The following is a 22,810-nucleotide window of genomic DNA, read 5'->3' as shown; positions in this document are numbered from 1 at the left end:
ACAAACAGCAGCTAACACAAGCACAGGGCTGCTGCCCAACAACTAGCAGCTAGCTATACTAGCCACATTTACTATGAGCTGAGCTAGCAGCTAGCTACAACGCCCCTGCTTAGCATTTCAGCTGCCGGCTCTTTACTGGATGTTGAATCTCTCTGTGATTGTGGAACATTTCTCTGCTTCCTCCTCCAGTATTTGTTCTTCTTCATTCTTCTCTGCTCCACCTTTCTCCTTCTCTTTCTGCTGCTGCTTCAAACCAATGTGAACAGTGAACACACACGTTCCCTGATAACACCAACACGTCTCTGATGACTCTGTACCAGCCCCACTTCACAGCTCTTATTGGTCAGCAGCTGACCAATCACAGTTCAAGGCACACCTGAGTTGTACCACCTGAGGAGGGGAGACTCATTTACCCCCCGACTGCAAATATAGATGTCACAGTCACTGGAGCCGACAAAGGAGAACCCAGAAGCACGACAAAGAGGCAGGTGAGTAGCAAGGGAAGATCAGTATTAGGCAAACAAATCCGACAAGGAGCAGGCAGGTATTCGTAGTCCAGGAAAGGCAAAACGGGGTCAGAGCAGGAAGGCAGTACTGGGAAATGCTGGAAAGCTTGGCAACGTAGAACACAAGATAATCTGGCAGGGAACAAATGAAAATGGACTGGTATATATACACTGAGGAACTAATGAGCAAATGGACTGCAGGTGAGGAGGAGATGGGTGGGGAAAACCAGGTGAGGGAAAAGAGTAGATTGTATGGCAGGGAGGGAAGGCAGGATCTGAAATGACAGGAGAGTTAGTGACGTGACATGGAACCAAAATAAAAACAAACTAAAGAGTGTAGCTATGTTACAATAGACTTGGTAGTGTCTGACGTGCTGGGAGAGGCAAGAGGCTGCGAGGCTCAGTTCAGGCTGCAGGATGGTGCAGCGAGGTAGACCACTTTTATATAACACAATATTATTAGTCTACACAATAATCAGTTCGGCCCCGGCCCCCAAACGGTCCACGGGGATTCTCCTGACCCTCCCCATCACCACTCTGCTCCTGGTCTCATCTTCCTTCTTTCTCTTCACTGGCTGATTTTTTAAATGCTCACACAGAAATCTTGAAAATGAACCAACCAATGAAAAACTGGAACTTCACAGATTTTAACTGAATATAAAACTACAACAGCTCCAGTCAGTGAACTAACCCCAGAGTCTCCAGTCTACAGTTTGGACTCTCCAGTCCAGCACACAGCTGCTTCACTGCTGAATCCTCCAGATCATTGTGGCTCAGGTCCAGGTGTCTCAGATGGGAGGGGTTGGACTTCAGAGCTGAGGACACGACTTCACAGTGAGTCTCTGAGAGTCCACAAAGAACAAGTCTGTGATGAGAGAAAATATAAAATGTGTTAGAATAAAATCAGACAGTTTGTAATAAAAGACACTGAAGTTAAAATGCAACTGATGAGAAAAGATGATGATGTGATGAACATCTGCTCTTCACATCTGTGGCTCAGCTCATCTGATCTGATTGTGTTTGACATGAAACAATAATTCTCATCACTCTCTCTCAGACCTGCAGAGTTTCATGGGAATCTTTGTTGTGCAGATGAAGGAGGGAAAATGATGTTACATTTCTGCTTCCATCATATGATTTGATCCAGAGTCAGAATCTTGTTCAGAAAATGACAAATTGGTCAGTGAGCCCAGTCCCTGCACACGCTCACAGCGTGCTCTCATACACACCCTGAATGACAGACACACAGAGAGGGAGTCTGATCACAGCCCACCCATGATTTCTGTGTGTGTGTGTGTGTGTGCAGCTCTACAGTGAAATAAGATTTTCCTCATTTGAAACTGTAAACCAACAGAAAATCAATATGTGGCGTCATTGTTGATGTGGTGGCGGCCTGTCACAGATAAATCAGTGTGTGGGAAACACTGAGGTCTAATCTACAGATACTGAGCCCACACATGTCTTAATGTCCGGTGGGAACATTTCCACACCGTGGCATCCCTACTCCAGAACATTTCTCCTGAGGTCAACTCAGTCAACAGTTCAATCTAATCTCTGTTTGCTGCCTGGTTTTCACAGAAGGTCCTCACAGAAACATGACACTGAGCTCTGGTGTGTAGAAGAAGACTGAATCCTCCCGTAACATCCTCCATGCTCATCATGAATTCAGTCATCTCTGGACAATGATTCAGGTCTTATACTAACTTTACTAAACACCTACTAGAACCTGCTCATTAGAGCTTCACTGCATTCACTGTTCACTGTCAAACACTGATGATTGTTGTCATAGAAACCTCATGAGTCCTGAATACAGACATCCACAGATTCATCACTGCTCTCCTGTAACACTGTCACAATGGAGTTTCAACAAAGCTGAACCAGAGACATCTTCTTTTTTCATTCACACATTCTTCTTCCTCAGAAAAACCTGCTGCCTACATTACCCACAATGCACCTCAGCCACCAACCCTCGGCTGTTAGATTGAGGTGTGTAATGCAGCAGAGATGAGGGGGGGCTACAGAGGTCTGGTGTCGTCCTCAGCCTCCGCCCACACTGACTCAGGTGACATCACCTGAGGACATTTATCAGACTGCACAGCTGGAGACACTAAAGGTTTAATACTACTGTTTTCTCATATGCAGGTGTCCTCCCCAACACCTGGAAACACCTGGAAACACCTGGAAACACACACTGAGGTGTAAGATCAGTGGAGCTGCTTTAATTAGTTTGATCTGGTTGGAATTAAACCAAAAAGACTCAAAACAACACAGAACATTAACAAATCAATGAAGCATCTAACAATTATTACAAATAAACAAAACAAGTGTTTTTATGAACTTAACAGCAACAATCACAACCAACTGAAACATCTACATTTTGCTGCTCACAGCATTTACAACCCCTCCAGAAAAAAACACAATTGAGCTTAAATTGTTTCAACGTAAAACTAAGAATAATGAAAATAAATGAAAACTGTTTATTTGAATTTGACTCACCTACAGGGGTTTGACAATGAAACTGAAACACCTGCCAATTTAGTGTTGGAGGTTTCATGGCTAAATTTGACCAGCCTGGTGGCCAATCTTCATTGATTGCACATTGCACCAGTAACAGCAAAGTGTGAAGGTTCAATTAGCAGAGGAATAGCACAGCTTTGCTCAAAATATTGCAATGCACACAACATTATGGGTGACATATCAGAGTTCAAAAGAGGACAAATTGTTGGTGCATGTCTTGCTGGCGCATTTGTGACCAAGAAAGCAAGTCTTTGTGATGTATAAAAGCCACGGTATCCAGGGTAATGTCAGCATACCACCAAGAAGGACGAACCACATCCAACAGGAGTAACTGTGGACGCAAGAGGAAGCTGTCTGAAAGGGATGTCCGGGTGCTAACCCGGATTGTATCCAAAAAACATAAAACCACAGCTGCACAACTCACTGCAGAATTAAATGTGCACCTCAACTCTCCTGTTTCCACCAAAACTGTCCGTCGGGAGCTCCACAGGGTCAATATACACGGCCGGGCTACTGTAGCCAAACCTTTGGTCAATCGTGCCTTTGCCAAATGTCGGTTTCAATGGTGCCAGCAGTGCAAATCTTGGGCTATGGACAATGTGAAACATGTATTGTTCTCTGATGAGTCCACCTTTACTGTCTTTCCCACATCTGGGAGAGTTACGGTGTGGAGAAGCCGCAAAAAGCGTACCACCCAGACTGTTGCATGCCCAGAGTGAAACATGGGGGTGGATCAGTGATGGTTTGGGCTGCAATATCATGGCATTCCCTTGGCCCAATACTTGTGCAAGATGGGCGCGTCACTGCCAAGGACTACCGAACCATTCTGGAGGACCATGTGCACCCAGTGGTTCAAACATTGTATCCTGAAGGCGGTGCCGTGTATCAGGATGATAATGCACCAATACACACAGTACCACACTGGTGAATTGGTGCCGTGTATCAGGATGATAATGCACCAATACACACAGTACCACACTGGTGACAGAGTGGTTTGATGAACATGAAGGTGAAGTTGAACATCTCCCATGGCCTGCACAGTCACCAGATCTAAATATTATTGAGCCACTTTGGGGTGTTTTGGAGGAGCGAGTCAGGAAACATTTTACTCCACCAGCATCACGTCGTGACCTGGCCACTATTCTGCAAGAAGAATGGCTCAAAATCCCTCTGGCCACTGTGCAGGACTTGTATCTGTCATTCCCAAGACGAATTGATGCTGTATTGGCCGCAAAAGGAGGCCCTACACCATACTAATGAATTATTGTGGTCTAAAACCAGGCGTTTCAGTTTCATTGTCCAACCCCTGTACTAATCTAATCTACTGATTGATAATTATATTGATCATGTCTGGACTCACCGAGCCTTCCTACAGTTCCTCACAGCTGGGATCAGTCTCCGTCGTCCATCCTCTGATGTGTTGTACTTTTTGAGGTCCAACTCACCCAGAACCTTCTCTGACATCTGCAGCATGTAGGCCAGAGCTGAGCAGTGGATCTCAGAGAGTCTCTGCTCTGATCTGGTCTCTGACTTCAGGAACTCTTGGATCTCCTGATGAACTGAGTGGTCCTTCATCTCCATCAGACAGTGGAAGATGTTGATGCTTCTGTCAGGAGAGATTTTATCACTGTTCATCTTCTTCAGGTTGCTGATGGCTCTCTGGATGGTTTCTGGACTGTTCTTTCTCTGACCCAGCAGACCTTCTAAGAGTCTCTGGTTGGACACCAGAAAGAGGCCATGAAGGAAGCGAACAAACAGGTCCAGGTGACCATTTTTACTTCTGACGGATTTCTCCATGGCTGCCCTCAGGAAGAAATCAACATGTTGTTTTCCCAGGAAGTTCTCCAGGACCTTTCTCTTCCTGTTGGTGTAACAGTGGAACATGTAGACTGCAGCCAGAAACTCCTGAATGCTCAGATGTACAAAGCAGTAGACTGTTTTCTGGAAGATCACACTCTCTCTTTTGAAGATCTCAGTACAGAGTCCTGAGTACACCGAGGCCTCTGTGACATCCAGACCACACTGCTCCAGGTCTTCTTGGTAGAACATGATGTTTCCTTTCTCCAGATGTTCAAACGCCAGCCTCCCCAGCTTCAGAAGAACTTCCCTGTCAGCCTCCATCAGCGCCTGTGGACTGGTCTCATGTCCCTCATCATACTTGAGCTTCTTCCTCTTTGTCTGAACCAGCAGGAAGTGTGAGAACAGGTCAGTCAGGGTCTGGGGCAGCTCTCCTCTCTGCTCTGTAGTCAACATGTGCTCCAGAACTGTAGCAGTGATCCAGCAGAAGACTGGGACTTGACACATGATGTGGAGGCTCCTGGACTTCTTGATGTGTGAGATGATTCTGCTGGACAGCTCTTCATCACTGGATCTCCTCCTGAAGTACTCCTCCTTCTGGGCGTCAGTGAAGCCTCGTACCTCTGTTACCCTGTCAACACATGTAGGAGGGATCTGATAGGCTGCTGCAGGTCTGGAAGTGATCCAGACCAGAGCCGAGGGAAGCAGGTTCCCCTGGATGAGGTTTGTCAGCAGCAGGTTGACTGATGACGTCTGTGTGACATCAGACACAACCTCCCTGTTGTTGAAATCCAGTGAAAGTCTGCTTTCATCCAGGCCGTCCAAGATGAACACAACTTTACAGACAGCCAGCTGCTCTGCTGTGACCTTCTGTAATGTTGGATGGAAAACATGGAGCAGCCTGAGAAGACTGTACTGCTGCTTTCTGATCAGGTTCAGCTCCCTGAACGAAAGCAGAACCAGCAGACTCACATCTTGGTTCTCCAAGCCCTCTGCCCAGTCCAGACTGAACTTCTGCACTGAGAAGGTTTTTCCAACTCCAGCGACGCCGTTGGTCAGAACCACTCTGATGGGTCTCTGTTGGTCAGGTAAGGCTTTAAAGATGTCGTGGCACTTGATTGGAGCGTCATGGAGGGTCTTCATCTTGGAAGCTGTCTCCAGCTGTCTCACCTCATGTTGGGTATTAACCTCTTCACTCTGTCCCTCTGTGATGTAGAGCTCAGTGTAGATCCTGTTGAGGAGGGTTCCACTTCCTGTTCCATCACTTCCTTCAGTCACACGTTCACATCTGCTCCTCAGACTGATCTTATGTTGATCTAAAACCTCCTGCAGACCACTATCTGCTGAAAGAGAAGAGACAATGTCAGACTGAAGACAGAGAATCTGAGAATCTGCTGATTATTTTCATCAGCTACAGAAAAACTAAAGAGCAGCAAAGAAAAGCTTTTTAATGTTGTGCTATTTAGAATCATCTGAAATGTCAGTGCTGTGTGATGGAACAACTGACACTGGAGAAAACAACAGGTCCTGGTTTCAGAAATGAAGACATCAGCAGACACATGTTCAGTCTCACTTTGTACAGTGCTGCTCTGACTGGCTGTCTGCAGTCCAGGTCTGGTTCTGGGTCTTTTTCCACACTGGGGACAGGAGGGATCTCCTGAAGACCAAGACTGGTCCCAGTATGAGGTGAAGCACTGTCTGCAGAACCAGTGTCCACAGCTGGTAGAGACTTGATCCTTCAGGACGCCCTGACACAGAGCACAGCAGGACAGCTGCTCCTCCACAGAGACACCACTCCTCTTCCTCCCTCTGTGAAGACCTTCATCACTAACATGTCACAGTCAAATGTGTCTAATAACTGAATCATGTTCAGCTCAGTTTACAGTAGAAACTGTCTCTTACTGTGAGTCTGAGGGTCCAGGTTCAGGACTGAAGTATGGAGGATTAAACTCTTTGGACCCGTCACTCTTCATAGACAGACAGCTGGATCCTGGAGACTCTGCTCTCAGTCTGTGGTTCTGACCTCTGCAAACACAAACATCTTTTCATTCATATCACATCGATCACTGATCAATTCTCTGATGACAAAATCATTGTGGAATTTTTTTTTTCTGAATTTATGAACATTTCTTGAAAATCTCATGAGTTGAATTCAGTTTTTGAAAAATGTAGATCCATAATTGCAATGCAAAACAAAACCAGTGGCAGAAATTCACATACCTAACAAACTCAAAATCTGCTGAGACAGATTTTCTTCCATAAGCTACAGACAACAGAGCTGGTGGTAAAGTGCCAGAGGGCCTGCAGAGATGACACTTCTTCCCCAGGAGACTGGAACATGACTCCAAATGAGCTGGTTGACAGGTGCCCTCCAGTGTAAGTAATGCAGTGTAAGGTTTTATGACAGATAATAATTTAACTGATGTTTACAGAAGTTTAAATTGGGGGGTTAATCGTTCCACATAGTTTAAGCCTCATGGAGGAAGCAAATAGAGAATTGATGACTGGTTGGTGAGTGATAATATTGTGAGTTACACTTCACAATCCAAAATTTCCAAAGCACCCTTGTCGGATCATTGTTTTGTAGATTTTATCTTAGAGCCCACAAGGAAAGAAATTAGAAAGAAAGGATATTGGAAGTTTGATGCCAGTTTGTTAATAAGGAAGAATATTGTGACAAAATTAGACAAATAATCAGCGATATTGAACATAATTATTCAATTGAAGGTAATATTTGCAAACTGGAATCTATTACATTCAAAAGTCAAGAATATACTACAAATGTTTGTAAGGAACTAAAGAAGAAAAAGTATGAAAGTAATTTTCTCCAAGAAATACCTCAATGTTTTAGGAAACAGATCTAAACCCTCAGAAGAAAAACAAACTGATGGAGTTACAAACCAAGTTAGATGATCTGTGTCTTGAAAGTGTCTGTGTCTTGTGCCTTTATAAGATCATGAGCCAAATGTCTAGAGGCAGGTGAGAAAAACTCCTCATGTTTTAGTCACTTAGAGAAAAGTAGACAACAGAGAAACTCAAATACAAGTCTACTGATAAATGGAGTCCAATGCAAAGAACCAGAGAGTTTAGAGAAAGAAGTGTTGACGTTTTCCTCCGATCTGTGCTCCTCACTTTACTCTTTCGGTGAAGCTGATTCGGACCAATCACTTTGTTGAACATTGACGATAAAATACTCTCAGGGGCTGTTGCTGCGAGACTGAAGACAGGTATTTGGTCCATAATTAGTGAAACACAGTCAGGATTTTTGAAAGGAAGGTCAGTTCATAATAACACAAGGCCTGTATTAGACCTTCTTGATGGTAGTGAAATAATCCAAGAGAGTGGGTTTATTTTATTTCTAGATTTTTACAAAGCATTTGATTCTGTCCAACATCAGTTTATACTGGAAACTTTGAGGTTCTTTGGTCTTGGAGAGACATTTATTAAGATTATAGAGCTGCTGTACAATGGAATCTACAGCTGTGTTTCTCTAGGACATGGCACTTGGCCACCTCTGTTTGTAATGGTGGCAGAGATGTGATCTATTCTGATTAAAACAGTGACATTGAAGGTTAAATGTGATGGATAAACAAATAATAAGAAGTCAGCTGGTGGATGACCCAACTTTGTTCTTATAAAATGAAAATCAGATCCTTTAGCTTTGCAGTCAATCAGTTCTCCAAAGCATCAGGTCCATGGTTAAACATCAATAAATGTGAAACAATGACAGTGCAGGAGCGCCCCCTGCAGTCAGCATGTAATATACAGGTTCAGAAGGAGGGGAAATCTTTAGGAACTGTTATTTGTAGAGACAGAATTATGAGTGAAAAGAGGAATATCTGTAACAATATGGAAAAGTGTCAGACAGTTCTTCACAGATGGCTGCAGAGAGATGTCAGCATGTCTGGGAGGATTTTGTTAACAAAGATGGAGAGTTTGTCCAGACTGATTTACCAGCTCTCTCCTTCCCCATATCACCGACAATGATCCAAACTATAAATAAAGTTCATTTAAGTCCAAATGGAGAAATAAATGTCAGCATATAAGGAGAACTGATATCATTAAAAACTATGAAGAGGGAGGAGCAAATGTGATGGATTTTGATATTCTGAGTGGTGTCTTGAAACTGAAGTGGTTACAGTCTTTCATCTTTTTGGTTCATTGTCCCTGATGTGATTTTCCAGAACATGGGAGGAACAAACTTTCTACTACTCTGTGACTTTGAATTTAGCTCATTTCCAGTCAAACTCTCCACTTTCTATCAGCAAGCCCTCCAGTCGATTAATATATAGACATAATATGACACCACATAACACACCTGTGTGGAACAACACACATGTTCTACACTGTGAAAAATCAGTGTATTCAGATGAGTGGAAATCTGAAGGAATCTGGGCTGTAGCTCATTTTCTGGATGACAGTGGAAATGTGTTACAGCACGAGATGTTCTGTGAGAAATTCCAACTCAAATGTTCTGTTCAAACCTTTAACAGATTGATTAAAGCCGTACCAGTCTCTTTGAGATCAATGGTTAAAGATCTCTCCTGGGCTGACACAGCTCTGCAGCACAGGAACTGACTTTTGAGACAGTAAATGCACAAAATTATTAGAAACAGTCTGTTATAGGAACGCTGCCACAGCCCAGTTAAAAGAAATTCTATACTGAGGGGATTTGAGATTGAGGAGGTGAAGGTGATGAGGAGAAGATATATTTGATCTTGATGTGAAGAACTGTGTGTTCTGTGAAAATGAGGCTGAAAGCTTGGAACATTTATTCTTCCACTGTGGATCAGTCTTTCTGGAGCGACATGTGGAGCTGGACACAGTCCAAGAGGATCATTTACAAATGCAGGTACTTTGAAGCCAAACGATGTATGAATCATTGGCTGAATGAATTTCAATCACTATGCAAGTCTCTGAAGCTGATAAAGGATGATAAGAAAGCCCTGAAGTTAGTTTATTCTCTTGGTTTATTTCAATGAATCTTCTTCTTAATCCTTCATGTACTTCTGTTTTTTTCTCTTAAAGTTTGACTTTATTTATTTAATGTGCTTCTGCTCAACCTCAGTTTTTCCTGTGAAGAAGCAAAACTGCCTTGTCTGTTTATATAATAAAAAAAAATGTTACAGGAAGTGACATCACTGCAGGAGCTCAACACACTAAACACTGTTACAGAGACAGTTTGGAGGTTCACAGGTTTGTAGCAGGTCTCTTACTGTGAGTCTGAGGGTCCAGGTTCAGGACTGAATTTCAGAGGTTCATCTTTGGACCGGTGACTCTTCACAGACAGACAGCTGGGTCCTGGAGACTCTGCTCTGTCCTCCTCTTCCTCCACACAATCACTCATCTTCAGGACTTCAGTCAGTCTGAGAGGGAAACCAGTAACACTGACTGTGAGCTCACACACACAAGAGTCAGGACAAACAAGCTGCTCAAGAGACACACCCAGAAACACACACACACACACACACACACACAGGTTTTCCTCTCAGTGTCTCTGTGTGGACAGAAGTTCACTGTGACTCTTCTTCCCTCCACAGTCCACAGGGACAAACTGACTCAGAGACTTTGACAGTAAAATAATAATAATGTTGTGTTAACACTCACCTGCCTCAGCCTTCAGTTTCCCTCCTTCTGCTCCGTCCACTTCAAATGGAGTCTGAGCTCACTGAACACTTTCACTTTCAGCTGCTCCTCCCCTCTGCAGGTACAAGAAGTCACATGACTCTGTGTGTGTGTGTGTGTGTGTGTGTGTGTGTGTGTGTGTGTGTGTGTGTGTGTGTGTGTGTTAAAAACAGGTTTGCCATCCACCATCATTTATTAAAAACAGACTCTACCTTATTCACCTTAAAAATAAAAAAACAAGTCTCACTATTTCAACAGAATTATCTTGATTTCCATTCATCTAATATAATTTTCAGGTTGAACTGGATCAAACATTATATTAAGAATAAAGATGTCATGACCTGCTCTTTGTATGACAGTTGTTGAACATGGTCTGGAGTCTTAGACTTTTGATTTATTAGAGTTAGGGTAATTACTTACCTTGTGTTTTTTTTCCTGTGATTGGCCTCTATGTTTTAGTTTGAAACTCATCTCTTCTTCTCTGTTTCCTCCTCCGTCCACTCTCCTCCAGAGTCTTCAGCCTCTAAAACAGAGACTTTCAGAAACACTGCTGGACCCGTTTCATTTTGAAAACACCAGGGTTGTGTTGTCGTCCGGACGGACAGAAACAGAGACTTTTGGAAATGATGACATAGACACCCACGGTGGCTCCTGATTGGATTTTATCAGCCTCGACTACAAGGACTGCACAATCCAGAAAATCTCAGGATTGGATTCAGAATTGATTCTGGTTGTGTAACAAGATGATGAAACAGCATTTTTCTGACCTAGAAAACAAACAGTTAAAAAGAAATATTTTCCAAACTTTCAGGAATTTGTATGAATCCTGAACTTCATTCCTGCAGACTGGTAAACCCCTCTCTCCCTTCAGAACAACTGCTGCTGACTGTTCACACTGAGAAACAGCATTGTTCATGACCTGAGTGAGCGAGCGAGCGAGTCAGTGAGTGAATGAGTGAGTGAACAGGACTATATAAAAACTACCACAGTTAGCAGGTGTAACTGGTCCAGGCCACTGGAGCTGGTTGGAAACGAACCGTATCAGAACCATTATGTTAAGATATAATGACAATACAACAATAAAAATACAACAGTGCAGAATCTCAGTGTTTACCTGAACTTACCTTTGGTGAAATGTGTGAACTTTGATGGTTGCCAGTGTTTGCCCTCCCCAGGGACGGAGGCACATTTGATTGTACAGATCCACAATCTCCTCCTCTCTGGGTTTTCTTTCTCTGACAGGATTCTGTAGAAGCACAAGTCAGACTTGTCTCCTCGTCTGTTGGTGCATCCAGCTGCACAAAGACTGTTCTGGCCAAACAAACCAAAGAACCTTGTAATGGAAGGAAGCATTGGGTGCGTTGGAGATGGACTTAAGATGACTTCACCTGACTTGATAGTCAACATGATCTACCAGTGACTGCAGGGGTGGAGTATAAAACCACTGCAATATGTCAGACTGATTTATGTCAACATGTCAGACCGTTTAGCAAAACCTATAAACTCTGTTTACTCACCCAAACACATGGTTCTGAAACATTTTCAGGCCAAAGACAAGTTTACACCAGTCTCTTGACACATGAAATTACATTTAGTAGGGATGTCATGACAACCAATACAGTACCAAATGGTACTTTTGGTTTTTTCCTACAGTGTTGTAGGTACTGTAAATGTCGTAGGTACTGGAGATCTGATTCTTCCAGGACTGACGAGAGACTGTTCCAGACTGTTCTAGTCTGACATTAAACTCAGAGAGAAGAAGAAGACAGGTACAGTAACAATAACAACATGTGGAATGACAGCAGCAGGTTCAGGTGCAGCAGCAGGTCCAGAAAAAACCACACCATGCCTGGTGTCTGCAGTTTATGATCTCACTCAGATCATCAGGACAAGTTGTAGAGGAGCAGAAGTCAGTGTGTAAACGGAGCCACAGGAGGAAACAGCTCAGAGACAGACATCAGATCTGTACAGAGTTCAGGCTGAGTGAGTCTCAGTTGTTCACTTTATATCAACAACATGTCGTCAACATGTTCATGATCTCAAATTACAGCTGAAACGATTCCTCAAGAAACTCCATTAATGAAAGTCATGGAGGCAAATTCTTTGTATCCAAGCTTCATTTAATCCATATGACGGCTCAGTTCTCTGCTTACACTGTTGATACATGAGGGAGGGCAGACGTGATTTGATGGAACAGTTTGGAAAATGGAGAAAAATCCTGCCAGAACTTGTTTGGCCTCTTACACCATGCCACAAAGTGAACCAAGAAGACAGTAAATACTTTACACCGGAACTGTAGTTAGGTTAAAACCTGTAGTTCTGAAAGTTAAGCTCTATTAACTTAAAGGCAGGATATTATTATTTTATTTATTTTTCTATTTATGCCTTATTTTGCCTTGTGTGCATTTAGGAAATGACTATTTGACAATTTGAAATGACTTACCTCAGAACTTCAATTAGAAGCCGAGTCCATTTTACTGTCCTGGTGTGGCTGCACAGTTTGTCAAATAAACGCAGGTCTCAATTAGACGCCCGGTTCTCTGGATGTATCGTCCCTGTCAGTTATCTGATTTGTTCATGCAAATAAAGGTTTAAATAACTATGGCAATCTTCAGCTTTCGTCCTTTCTAAAGTAGGCTACCTGTATTTTGATATGGTCCTCTCTCTCTCTCTCTCTCTCTCTCTCTCTCTGCATGTGGTTGTCCTAGATACGCTGTCTCTCAGAGCGAGATCACATGAATTTGTTGTAATATGTTATTGGATAGCCTGGTAACATTAATAGTATTTTTATTAACACTGATTTAATTAATCAATTTGACAGTATTTCCCATAATTCCTGTGCATGAGTTTTGTGCAGATGGAATTAATGGCCTGTCCCATGTAGACACCTGTCCCAAATATAGGTCAGTGGAATTCAGTGACCGAAGCAGATAAAAGCCCGAGCTATCAATTTAAGTTTTATGGTTCTTATTTTTTATGGATTTGTTTTTGAATTTCAAAACCAAGAATGTAACATGGTACTTCACTACATGGCTTCAGTTTTTACAGATAATATTGTATGAAAAATAAGCAATAAAAATGAAGTGACTTTTCTTGAAAGTAAACCACTTACTTTCTCATTTTATGAGACCTGTTTTCTCTTTTTTATATTTTCTATTGCTCTTTAATAAGACAAAAATAGTTCTTATCAAGATACTCGATCAATCGATAGAATAATTGGTAGAATACTCAATTATTAAATGAATCAGCAGCTGCAGTCTGATGTCAAGTTACTGTTCCTGTATGTGAACTATGACGATGACTTCTGTTGTAGCAACGCTCCACACACAATGTTCACCGAGGATAACATTAGCTTGTTTAGGCTAATATTAGCTTGTTCAGGCTACCATTAGCTTGTTCAGGCTAACGTTAGCTTGTTCAGGCTAACATTAGCTTGTTTAGGCTAACATTAGCTTGTTCAGGCTAACATTAGCTTGTTCAGGCTAACATTAGCTTGTTCAGGCTACCGTTAGCTTGTTAAGGCTAACGTTAGCTTGTTTATGCTAACATTAGCTTGTTTATGCTAACATTAGCGTGTTTAGGCTACCGTTAGCTTGTTCAGGCTAACGTGGCGACAGCTCATCATGTGAGCTGGGAGCTTATAACATTAGCAGCTACAGTCTCCACTGTTCAGTCTGTCAGAATATAACAGTGACTTTGAAATGAATATTTTCCCTCCATGACTCTGTCCCCTCGTCGCTCAGTTGAACTCCTGCTGGACACTGACTGTATGGAGGTGTGTGTACATGCTGCTGACCTGTGTGGAGACATTTGTTTCTTTTCCCCTCATCAGGTAAATATTCTTCTCAGTGTCCATTAAACACTGGAAACACTTGCACTTTAACTGAACACGCTCAAAAGAATTCAGCATTATAACATCACTCACACACTAACAGTGGAGGGCGTCTCCTGCCGGCAGCTGTGGTAACTCCAGTCTGCTTCTCCAGCAGGATCATGGTTTGATCTCTGGATCTGGATGATGATCTGCTGCCATGTGACCCAGTTATGTTCGGCAGTCACTAGTTCAGTTGTATTGTGCACCACCCACTTAGGTGAGGCTGGGTAAGGTTACTATATGTCTGCTTAGGGGTTAGGGTGGGCTATACCATATACACTATCTGACTATCAAGTGGTTGTTCAGTTATTTCTAGGTGGTTGCAACTGTCTTTGTAAAATGTTACTTAGTTTAGTCAGATGTGAAATGTGAAACCATCTCCCTCAGTTCTCTGGTCCCGTTTTCTAAGTGCTTTCTGTCTCATTCATTGTGTGACTCTTACATTGTTGGTCCCCTGGTGAACACTGGTGACTGTGTGGGAGGGTTTGCGTTGTGGCCTACCTCAGTGACTCTGTCTGCTCTGGACTTATCTTTTTCCTTCCTCTGTCTCTGAAGTCTTTGCCTCTCCTCTTCATGCTCCTTCTGCTGCTCTGTTGGTTGCTGTGACATCAGCAGCTGCCTCCTTGTCTCCATCTCTGTCTGCTGTAATTAACAATGTCACTCATCATCTTTATTTTCTTCACTGAGCAAAAATCTTTCTTACCAGCATTTCATCATTACACTGTGGATCAGAAACAGAAATGTAACTGTAACTGACATGTTTCATATCTAAACTCATAACCCAGCAGTGTAGCAACAAGTGCAGTTAATACAACATGACAATTCATCACAAGGAGCTCAAAAGAAGCTTTTTCTGTCACATGAAAACTTTTTGTGATCAAAAAACTGCACACAGGAATTAAAAAACAATGCAGTCACATGTAATAAAATACTTATTAAATAATCTTTATTTTTCATGTTATCTGTTAAAGAAACTGCAGAAAGTCACAAATGCAACAATTTCAAACCTTTCATGTAAAATTTCTTCCAGAGCAAGTAAATCTACACAGTTTTCCACACATGCAACTTAGACAACAAGTAAAACAAAGTTTTCTGCTTCAAACTGTGTTGTACAAGAGGAAAAAGTACGTTGGCATCTCCTGACTACAAACAGAGATGCACATCTTAATATAATGCCTGTTGGATTGTAACTGATGAAAAAAGTGACTCACTGAACAGGAAAACACAGGAAAAGTAAATTCTCCTTTTCCACAACATGAAACAGTTTGACCAAAGAGAAATAAGAGAGTGAAGCGAGGAGGTCTTACCTGTCCACAGGCCAAATGTACATAGGACTGTAGAACTCTACTGTCCTGCAGATGATATGCAAATGAGCCTCTATGATGTCAGAGGACGTCACAACATGAGCGTTCTATTCCAGCTGTCAGTTCTATTGTCAATGAATTCCAATCATATTATACAGTGAAATCATGTAGAGCACATTTCTTAACAAAAGTACAGGTGAAATAAAGTTCAATAAAACATATAACACAATTTATAACATTTATTTACTGTATTTATAAGAGACAATGTACAATATTAAATATGGGGCTATCTGATGCAGTGTAGCAGAGTTAGCCTGAGGCTAATTTTAATCTGCAGTCCCAATAAAACTTCCACACAGTGATGAAACAGCACTGAGCAAACTAAACTATGAATAAATAAACTTCACTCACTAACTTTATTCAGCTTTGTGTTTTCATTAAACATGACCTTGGAGAGGACATCAGGTTGTGACATTTCTATAGACCACAAACACACAAAAATAATAAAACTGAAAAGTCATCAAAAATAGTCAAGTGTGATAAGTTCAATGACTTTGATGAAGTCATTAAAACAGTTATATTAAATATTACATTTGTAACTATTACCTATTACCTCAAAAGTAACCCTCCCAACACTGATAACTCCATCTAAATCCTCACAATATGAAGGGTTGATAGGCCATTATTGTTGTGGTCATTATTAGTAGTATCTATAGAAGACTCAATAACAGTGGCTGCAATAACAATAATACTGATGATTAATTAGCAGTGTCAAAAAAAATCAATCAGGAAGGAGAAATGATTAATGCCACACAGTCATACAAGTATCTGAAGATTTATGAACAAATATTTTAACCTTATGCCACTGAAATAAACTGATGCTACATATGCTACTGACTAGATGACAAAAATTATCTCTAAATAAGTCAACAAAACATCACACGTTCTTCAGTTAAAATACAAACAAACACATAAACACATAAAAAGAGACACAAAACATCACTATCAAAACTACTATGTAGATTATTCTTCATGAAACAACAGACTCATTATCCGTGGGCGAGGACAGACCTGTTGTCACAGAGTTACAGTGCATTCAGACCCTTCCACTTTTCCACATTGTGTTATTTTACAGGTGTGCTCCTTTCCACAATAAGTCCAACCAGCTGAATTTACCACAGACTGACTCCAGTCAAGGTGGAGAAACATCTCAGAGATGATGACGAGAAATGGAACCTGAGCTAAAGTTCAACTGTCACAGCAAAGTGTCTGAATACTTGTGGAAATGTGTTATTTCAGTTTTTCCTTTTTAATACATCTCCAAAAAAAATCTTCAGAAATTCTGTTTTCACTTTGTCATGATTGAATTTAGATTGATGAGGGAAAAAATGAATGTAAATGACCAGTGGTGATTCTACAGTGTGGTGGGGCCCTTCACAAAGAAATGCCAGGTGGCTCCTCCAATCAGCAGTCATCATTTATCACCATTACATAATAAATATAAAATCAATAATCAATACATAAAGCCCCTTTAAGGAGGTTTCCTTCCAAGTGATGTTGGCACTTTAGCAGTTTTCTCACTAGATTTGGCAACTTTTAAATGAATATCAAATGAATTCCAGTGCTCTGTTCATAATACTAATACTTCAGTTACACAGTCTGTTCAACAGTCTGCGTAAAACAGTGTTTTTAATATTAGTGTTAGATTTAGATGCACATTGAGGGGCTGCTTGAAAAAAAAATAGCTAATTATAGAGGTAATTACAGTCAGTACACTGTAAAAGATTGTCATGTAAATTAACAGTAAAATACTGGCAGCAGGGTTGCCAGTAGTTTACTGTTAATTTTACAGTTCTCCTACTGTAATCAACTCAACAGTATGTTACTGTAATACGACCATGTACTGAATTACAGTGCATTGCTGTGTTTCCTTGAGTTTACAGTAGACCACTGGCAGCAGGGTTGCCAGTTTTTTCTATAGTTTTTTCTCTAGCTTGCTTACTGTAAACGTATTTTACAGTTTATTACTGTTATACCACTAAGTACTAAAAACACAGTATAGGGTTGTATGTTATTACAATTTACAGTAGCTGCAGTAATCATGACAGTATTGATGACGGCCAGCCACCATGAATTAAGTACCGCCTTGAGTGTAACCCTAACCCTTGACTAGCGATTTCAGTGTGATAATCTATACAAGATACACATACTGAATGATTCTGTTCACCAAAATTCAGCAATAAATCATTCTATGGAAAAGAAGAGACGAAGAAATTATAAGATTATATCTGTAACCCAACATTTATTAGAAAAAGGCAACACTAACTGAAATACTTGTTGTTGGTGATACAAACTGTTTATTTTTTCATTACAGTTCTAAATTTCAGTTATGTATAACAGAGAAGCCGTTATCCTTAAATGTGATCAACATTTTAATAAACTTAGGGGAATTATGCATACTACATTTTCAATACAAAATGCACAGTTTGGCACTGAGACTTGATCCCAGTGCCAAACTGGATCCCACAAACATAATAATCTATAAGGAGAGAAGCTTCCATTTTCACACTAACTAACTAACTAACAGACTGGTGTCTGAGATATTGTGTGTGAGGGACAGACAATGGGAGCCCCACGATTTAATGGGATGGGGAAACCAAGAAGTAACCTGTATAAAGTACACATGCACCATAACCAACTAAAGTTTCTGAAAGAGAGTACACTGTACAAAATGTGACTCAAAGGTTTTAGCTTAACTCAGAGCGCCACAGGCTTTGTGTTTCAAATCAGGCTGTTTTAAATGAACTTTAACAGGTCTCTTACAACATAAAGAGGAGGCTCTGAGAGCTCTCAAAACAGAACTGATCGCAGGTCTGCCCAGATTTTACCGACAGTTTTCATACACGTGAGAAGAGTGGAGACGTGGGGACTGACTGTGACAGACTTCTTCTGGACGACTCTCCCAGTCCTCTTGGAGACGACCTCGCCCCGGCTGGCCTTTGTCCCTCTTTCTGGGTTGATTCCAATGAAGCGCCTGAAAAACACAGCGGTCTGAAATTAGAAGGTGGATAGAAAGACAGTCTGTAACTATATGAAGTGGTCAAGAAGTGAGTGTTCAAGCTGCACATGATGCATGTGAAAAGAGAGAGGGTGGCACCACAACAAAAATCTAATTAAAACTTTAACCTTAATACAGACTCCCACATTTCTTGTGCTCGTACGTATTATTGTAGATTTTGATACAGACACTCAATGTGAATGTGAAGAGCAGAGGAGTTAATGTGTTATTACTGAACTCTGACTGTAGACCAACATCATCACATACAATCAAACAGGTGACTGGAATTACCATGATGCTGACATTAATTCAACTCTAACACCACACAAGCCCAACCACTGCTCAGGTGCTGGCACAGTTTCTCCAGCAGGCTCGCTTGAACTTGCAGTGTTGTTGTCACTTTCTATATATTTTTTACTTCAAATTCAAAATAATAACAGAATAATTCAAAAGTTTGGTTTAACCTGCTCTACTAAAATATTCTTTAAATGTTAGCGACAACTAAGGTCACCCATTCAGGTGAAAATGCAAGAAGAAGAGAGCAAACTCCACCAACCATGAGCACAAAATGATTTCAGCTGCAAACCAGCTGGAAATAAAACCCCAATGTGACTCATCATGAAACCTTTTTGTAGCCCAGATGTAAAATTAACACAATAAGACAAGAGACAGAAGAGAGTGTATTTATCTTTGTATTTATCGGGAGTGAGGGCAGCTACCTGCTGAGTAGACAGAGAAACAAAGGAGAGAAACCCGAGTAAAACTGTGGAAAGCGGAAAAAGAAAGAGAGCCCACTTACCCACTCGAAGTCCGGAGCTGAGTGACCACACAAAGGAGACGAGTCATGTCGGTAAGACGAGTTGTTTATCTGGAGGGAAAAAGTGTGTTAGCACTTACTGTCGGTGCAACGGTGAGAAACATCCCTTTAGCTGCTCTGATGCTATTTCTCTGTGGTTTCTCAGTGTGCTGGAAGAGAGCAGTGGTCATATTAAAGGTTATGAGAGTGAACTGAAGTAAATAATGGTGCAATATTTTGAACATGTGCATATTGTGTTTATTAATTTTATGCTGATGTATGAATGTAAAAGCGAGGTTCGTTTTATTTTCCCTAAAACTGATTTAAAAAAGGGAAAGAAAGTAATTTGGTAAATCCTATGATGAGAGTAAATTAATATTTTGTTTTATAATATGCAGGAATTTATTTCATTTCACTGTGAGTTTAAAGTTGTATAGAGGGTAATTTTTGGTGCATTTTCTCTCGCATAAATAGGCCTATAGTGTTTGATACCTCTAAAATAAACTCAATGTGTATTTTCTATGTATTAGCACATGATTTTTATATGGTTATGATATATATTTTGAATGTAAATGGTTGCCTACCGTAAATATTATTGAAGTACTGTTCACATGAACAGATAAATATGTGAGCACTTGAATACTTAGTTCTCATATTTGATACACTTGATTATTGAATGTTGTACAACAAAAAACTAAAAACTGAAGCTCTGAGATAAGATTGAAGATTAACATATAAGCTTTGATGCAATATGTTGATTTTTGACATTTAAACCTTTAATGATGCATCTGAAAATAGAATGTAAATTATATCACCTTGTGTATAGGTCAGGTTTTGAGAGGACGGGAGAAAGTCCGAAGGACCAGGACCAGATTCCGGTCGTGACAGATGGCGAGTCAACCACTTTGAGGAAGAATCACCACAAAGGAGATACACACGTACACACTCACACCCATACATTCACATTACACTCCACTGGACCTTTAAAATCAGGTGCACCTGCAACAACTCTTATTTCTAAGGGCCCCAACGGACACTTTATTCTTTTATTTTTGGCAATTTGGGTCATTACTTTATGGTTTTGTACAAATTGAACATTTCTCTTCGTTCACTGTAAAAATACAAGAGTGGCTACTCAGCAGTTATTACAGTGCCTGTCTCATTATTGTTGCTCAACACATTGGCTCCTTACGAATTTAGTGTCTTCTGATCCTGGCCAGAGTCTTATAACTGCTCCAAGTTGTTATACTGTAATACACTTTACATCACTAAAGTTGGTTACACAAACAATGACTGTATATAAAGTGTCTATGGAAGCTATATGTGATCAGACTCAGGCTCAGACTCTTCAGGGGAGTCAGGAGCTTTCTAATTCACTGAAAGACAGTTTGACAAGTTTCCCTCAGAGCCTTTGAGTTTTCACTTTGGGTGTTGGACTTCAAACTTCACTGAGTCACCTGAGGATCAAACCTGAATGTAAAACACCTGAAGAGTCTCTAACACTGTGAGACATTTGCTCAGAGACACTGGAGACATCATCTCTAAAAGCTGCTCAGTCTTTACTCCGGGTGCTGGACTTTCTGACGTGATCAGGATCAAACACACCACCTCTAAATGTCTCACCACTTTGAGGCTGTGACAGATTTTCAGTTTTCACTTTGGGTGTTGGGCTTCAAACTTCACTGAGTCACCTGAGGATCAAACCTGAATGTAAAACACCTGAAGAGTCTCTAACACCATGGGAGACCATGAGACATAGGAGACATCATCTCTAAAAGCTGCTCAATCTTTACTCTGGGTGCTGGACTTTCTGACATGATCAGGATCAAACACACCACCTCTAAATGTCTCACCACTTTGAGGCTGTGACAGATTTTCAGTTTTCACTTTGAGTGTTTGACTTCAAACTTCACTGAGTCACCTGAGGATTAAAACCCAGGACCACAAAATGTTTGACAAGTCTTCCAGCAGCTTGAGAGACTGGGACAGAAACAAAAACCAGTTCTTCTCTCTGTTCAACAGAGGCTCTCTCTGCTACACTCAACACAGAGACACTGAGGAACCAGGACTGGCCCCAAACCCAAACCCAGGATACAGAGGCTGAGTGAAGGTGGTGTTGAAGGTGTGGAGGTGGATCAGTGAGTCAGAGGAGACTCTGTAGAAGGACAGAGAGCCAGCAGGCCAGTCCACATACACTGCTACTCTGTGAGAGACTGAGGAGGAGGAGGAGGAGATACGTGTACTTATTTCATTGTGCCAAACACAGTAAACACCATCAGAGCAGATTAGACTCCAGGACTGATTGTTCAATCCAAACCAACAGTCATTACTGTTTCCTTTTCTTCTGATTCCTCTGTAACTCACTGATATATCAACCCTTCCTCTGCACTCTACCTCCCAGTAACAGCGACCAGTCAGACCAGTTCCACACAGCAGCTGAGGACACTGGTCAAATCTGTCTGGATGATCAGGATACGACTGATCTTCCTCCACACGTGTCATCTTCCTGTTGTCGTCAGACAGTTTGATCTTTGTGTTCACTGTGTTTGTGTCAAGCGTGAGTTCACAGGAATCTGATGGAGAGAACAAGACACATCCACAGTTATTGATCTATCATCTGATCAGTTATTGACAGTCTGATGATGACTCATGACATCAGTGATGTGACAGTTTGAAGATGGTTGAATGTGCTGCTTTGTTTTCATGAGTCAATGAAAAACACACTTACACTTCCTCAGACCTGGTCTCAACCACCGGACTCCAGCAGGCTCCACCCTGAAAGGAGGAGGGGGGTCAGACCAGCACGTTCTCTGTCAGCATGCAGACATGGACATTACATGGCTCTCATACACACATTGTTTCATGATTGTGTTCAAATGGAGGCTTGTATGTATGGACGCATATTCACAGAGAATGATGCTGATGCTAGCTGTTATCCTCAAACATAGACTGTATGTCCTCAGATAGTAACACATTTTTCTGCTGTAGCTTCACTAGACTTCCTCTTCTTACAGGACAATGTCTGAGCCACACACAAACACACACACACACACACACACACACACACAGTCCTCACTAAAATGAGCTTCATGTGTGTCACTTTGCTCCACAGTGTCTCAGTCTGTGACATGTTAGATGAATAAATCTGACAGATGATGTTCACAGGTCACTGAACAGTTTTGCAGAAACATCAGACCTGATGTTCTGTTTATTCATCAGCTGTCACACAGCAGCAGGAACCATACGAGCTTCTGTCGCCACATTTTGATTTGACTTAAGGTCCAGAGGAAGTCAGAGAAACTGTAGAGCAAAGAGGAAGAGGCTCAGAGAGGA

At 41.4% G+C, this 22,810-nt stretch overlaps 3 protein-coding genes across 4 annotated transcripts in view; 1 reads left to right on the top strand and 2 right to left on the bottom strand.

Annotated features, from left to right (window-relative positions):
* LOC139611995 (protein NLRC3-like) overlaps window positions 1–22,810 on the top strand; it is a 418,379-nt gene that overhangs the window by 329,418 nt on the left and 66,151 nt on the right. The window lies entirely within an intron of this gene.
* Window positions 1–22,810, bottom strand: part of LOC139611996 (NACHT, LRR and PYD domains-containing protein 12-like) — a 173,090-nt gene that overhangs the window by 90,685 nt on the left and 59,595 nt on the right. The window lies entirely within an intron of this gene.
* The window catches only part of LOC139612003 (NLR family CARD domain-containing protein 3-like), a 30,509-nt gene continuing 28,013 nt past the window's right edge, over window positions 20,315–22,810 (bottom strand). For both annotated transcript variants that reach the window (XM_071467124.1, XM_071467127.1), the window contains 2 exons: window positions 22,206–22,252; window positions 20,315–22,050 (listed from right to left, as the gene is read on the bottom strand). In XM_071467124.1, the coding sequence (XP_071323225.1) occupies window positions 21,518–22,050; window positions 22,206–22,252 (580 nt within the window). In that variant the 3' untranslated portion in view covers window positions 20,315–21,517. The remainder of the gene's footprint in view (window positions 22,051–22,205; window positions 22,253–22,810) is intronic.

The sequence above is a fragment of the Trachinotus anak genome, unplaced genomic scaffold, assembly GCF_046630095.1.
Source record: "Trachinotus anak isolate AG129_WGS33_773 ecotype Australia unplaced genomic scaffold, CSIRO_AGI_Tana_v1 ptg000029l, whole genome shotgun sequence".
NCBI classification, from domain to species: domain Eukaryota; kingdom Metazoa; phylum Chordata; class Actinopteri; order Carangiformes; family Carangidae; genus Trachinotus; species Trachinotus anak.
This window is presented reverse-complemented; position numbering and strand designations above follow the sequence as displayed.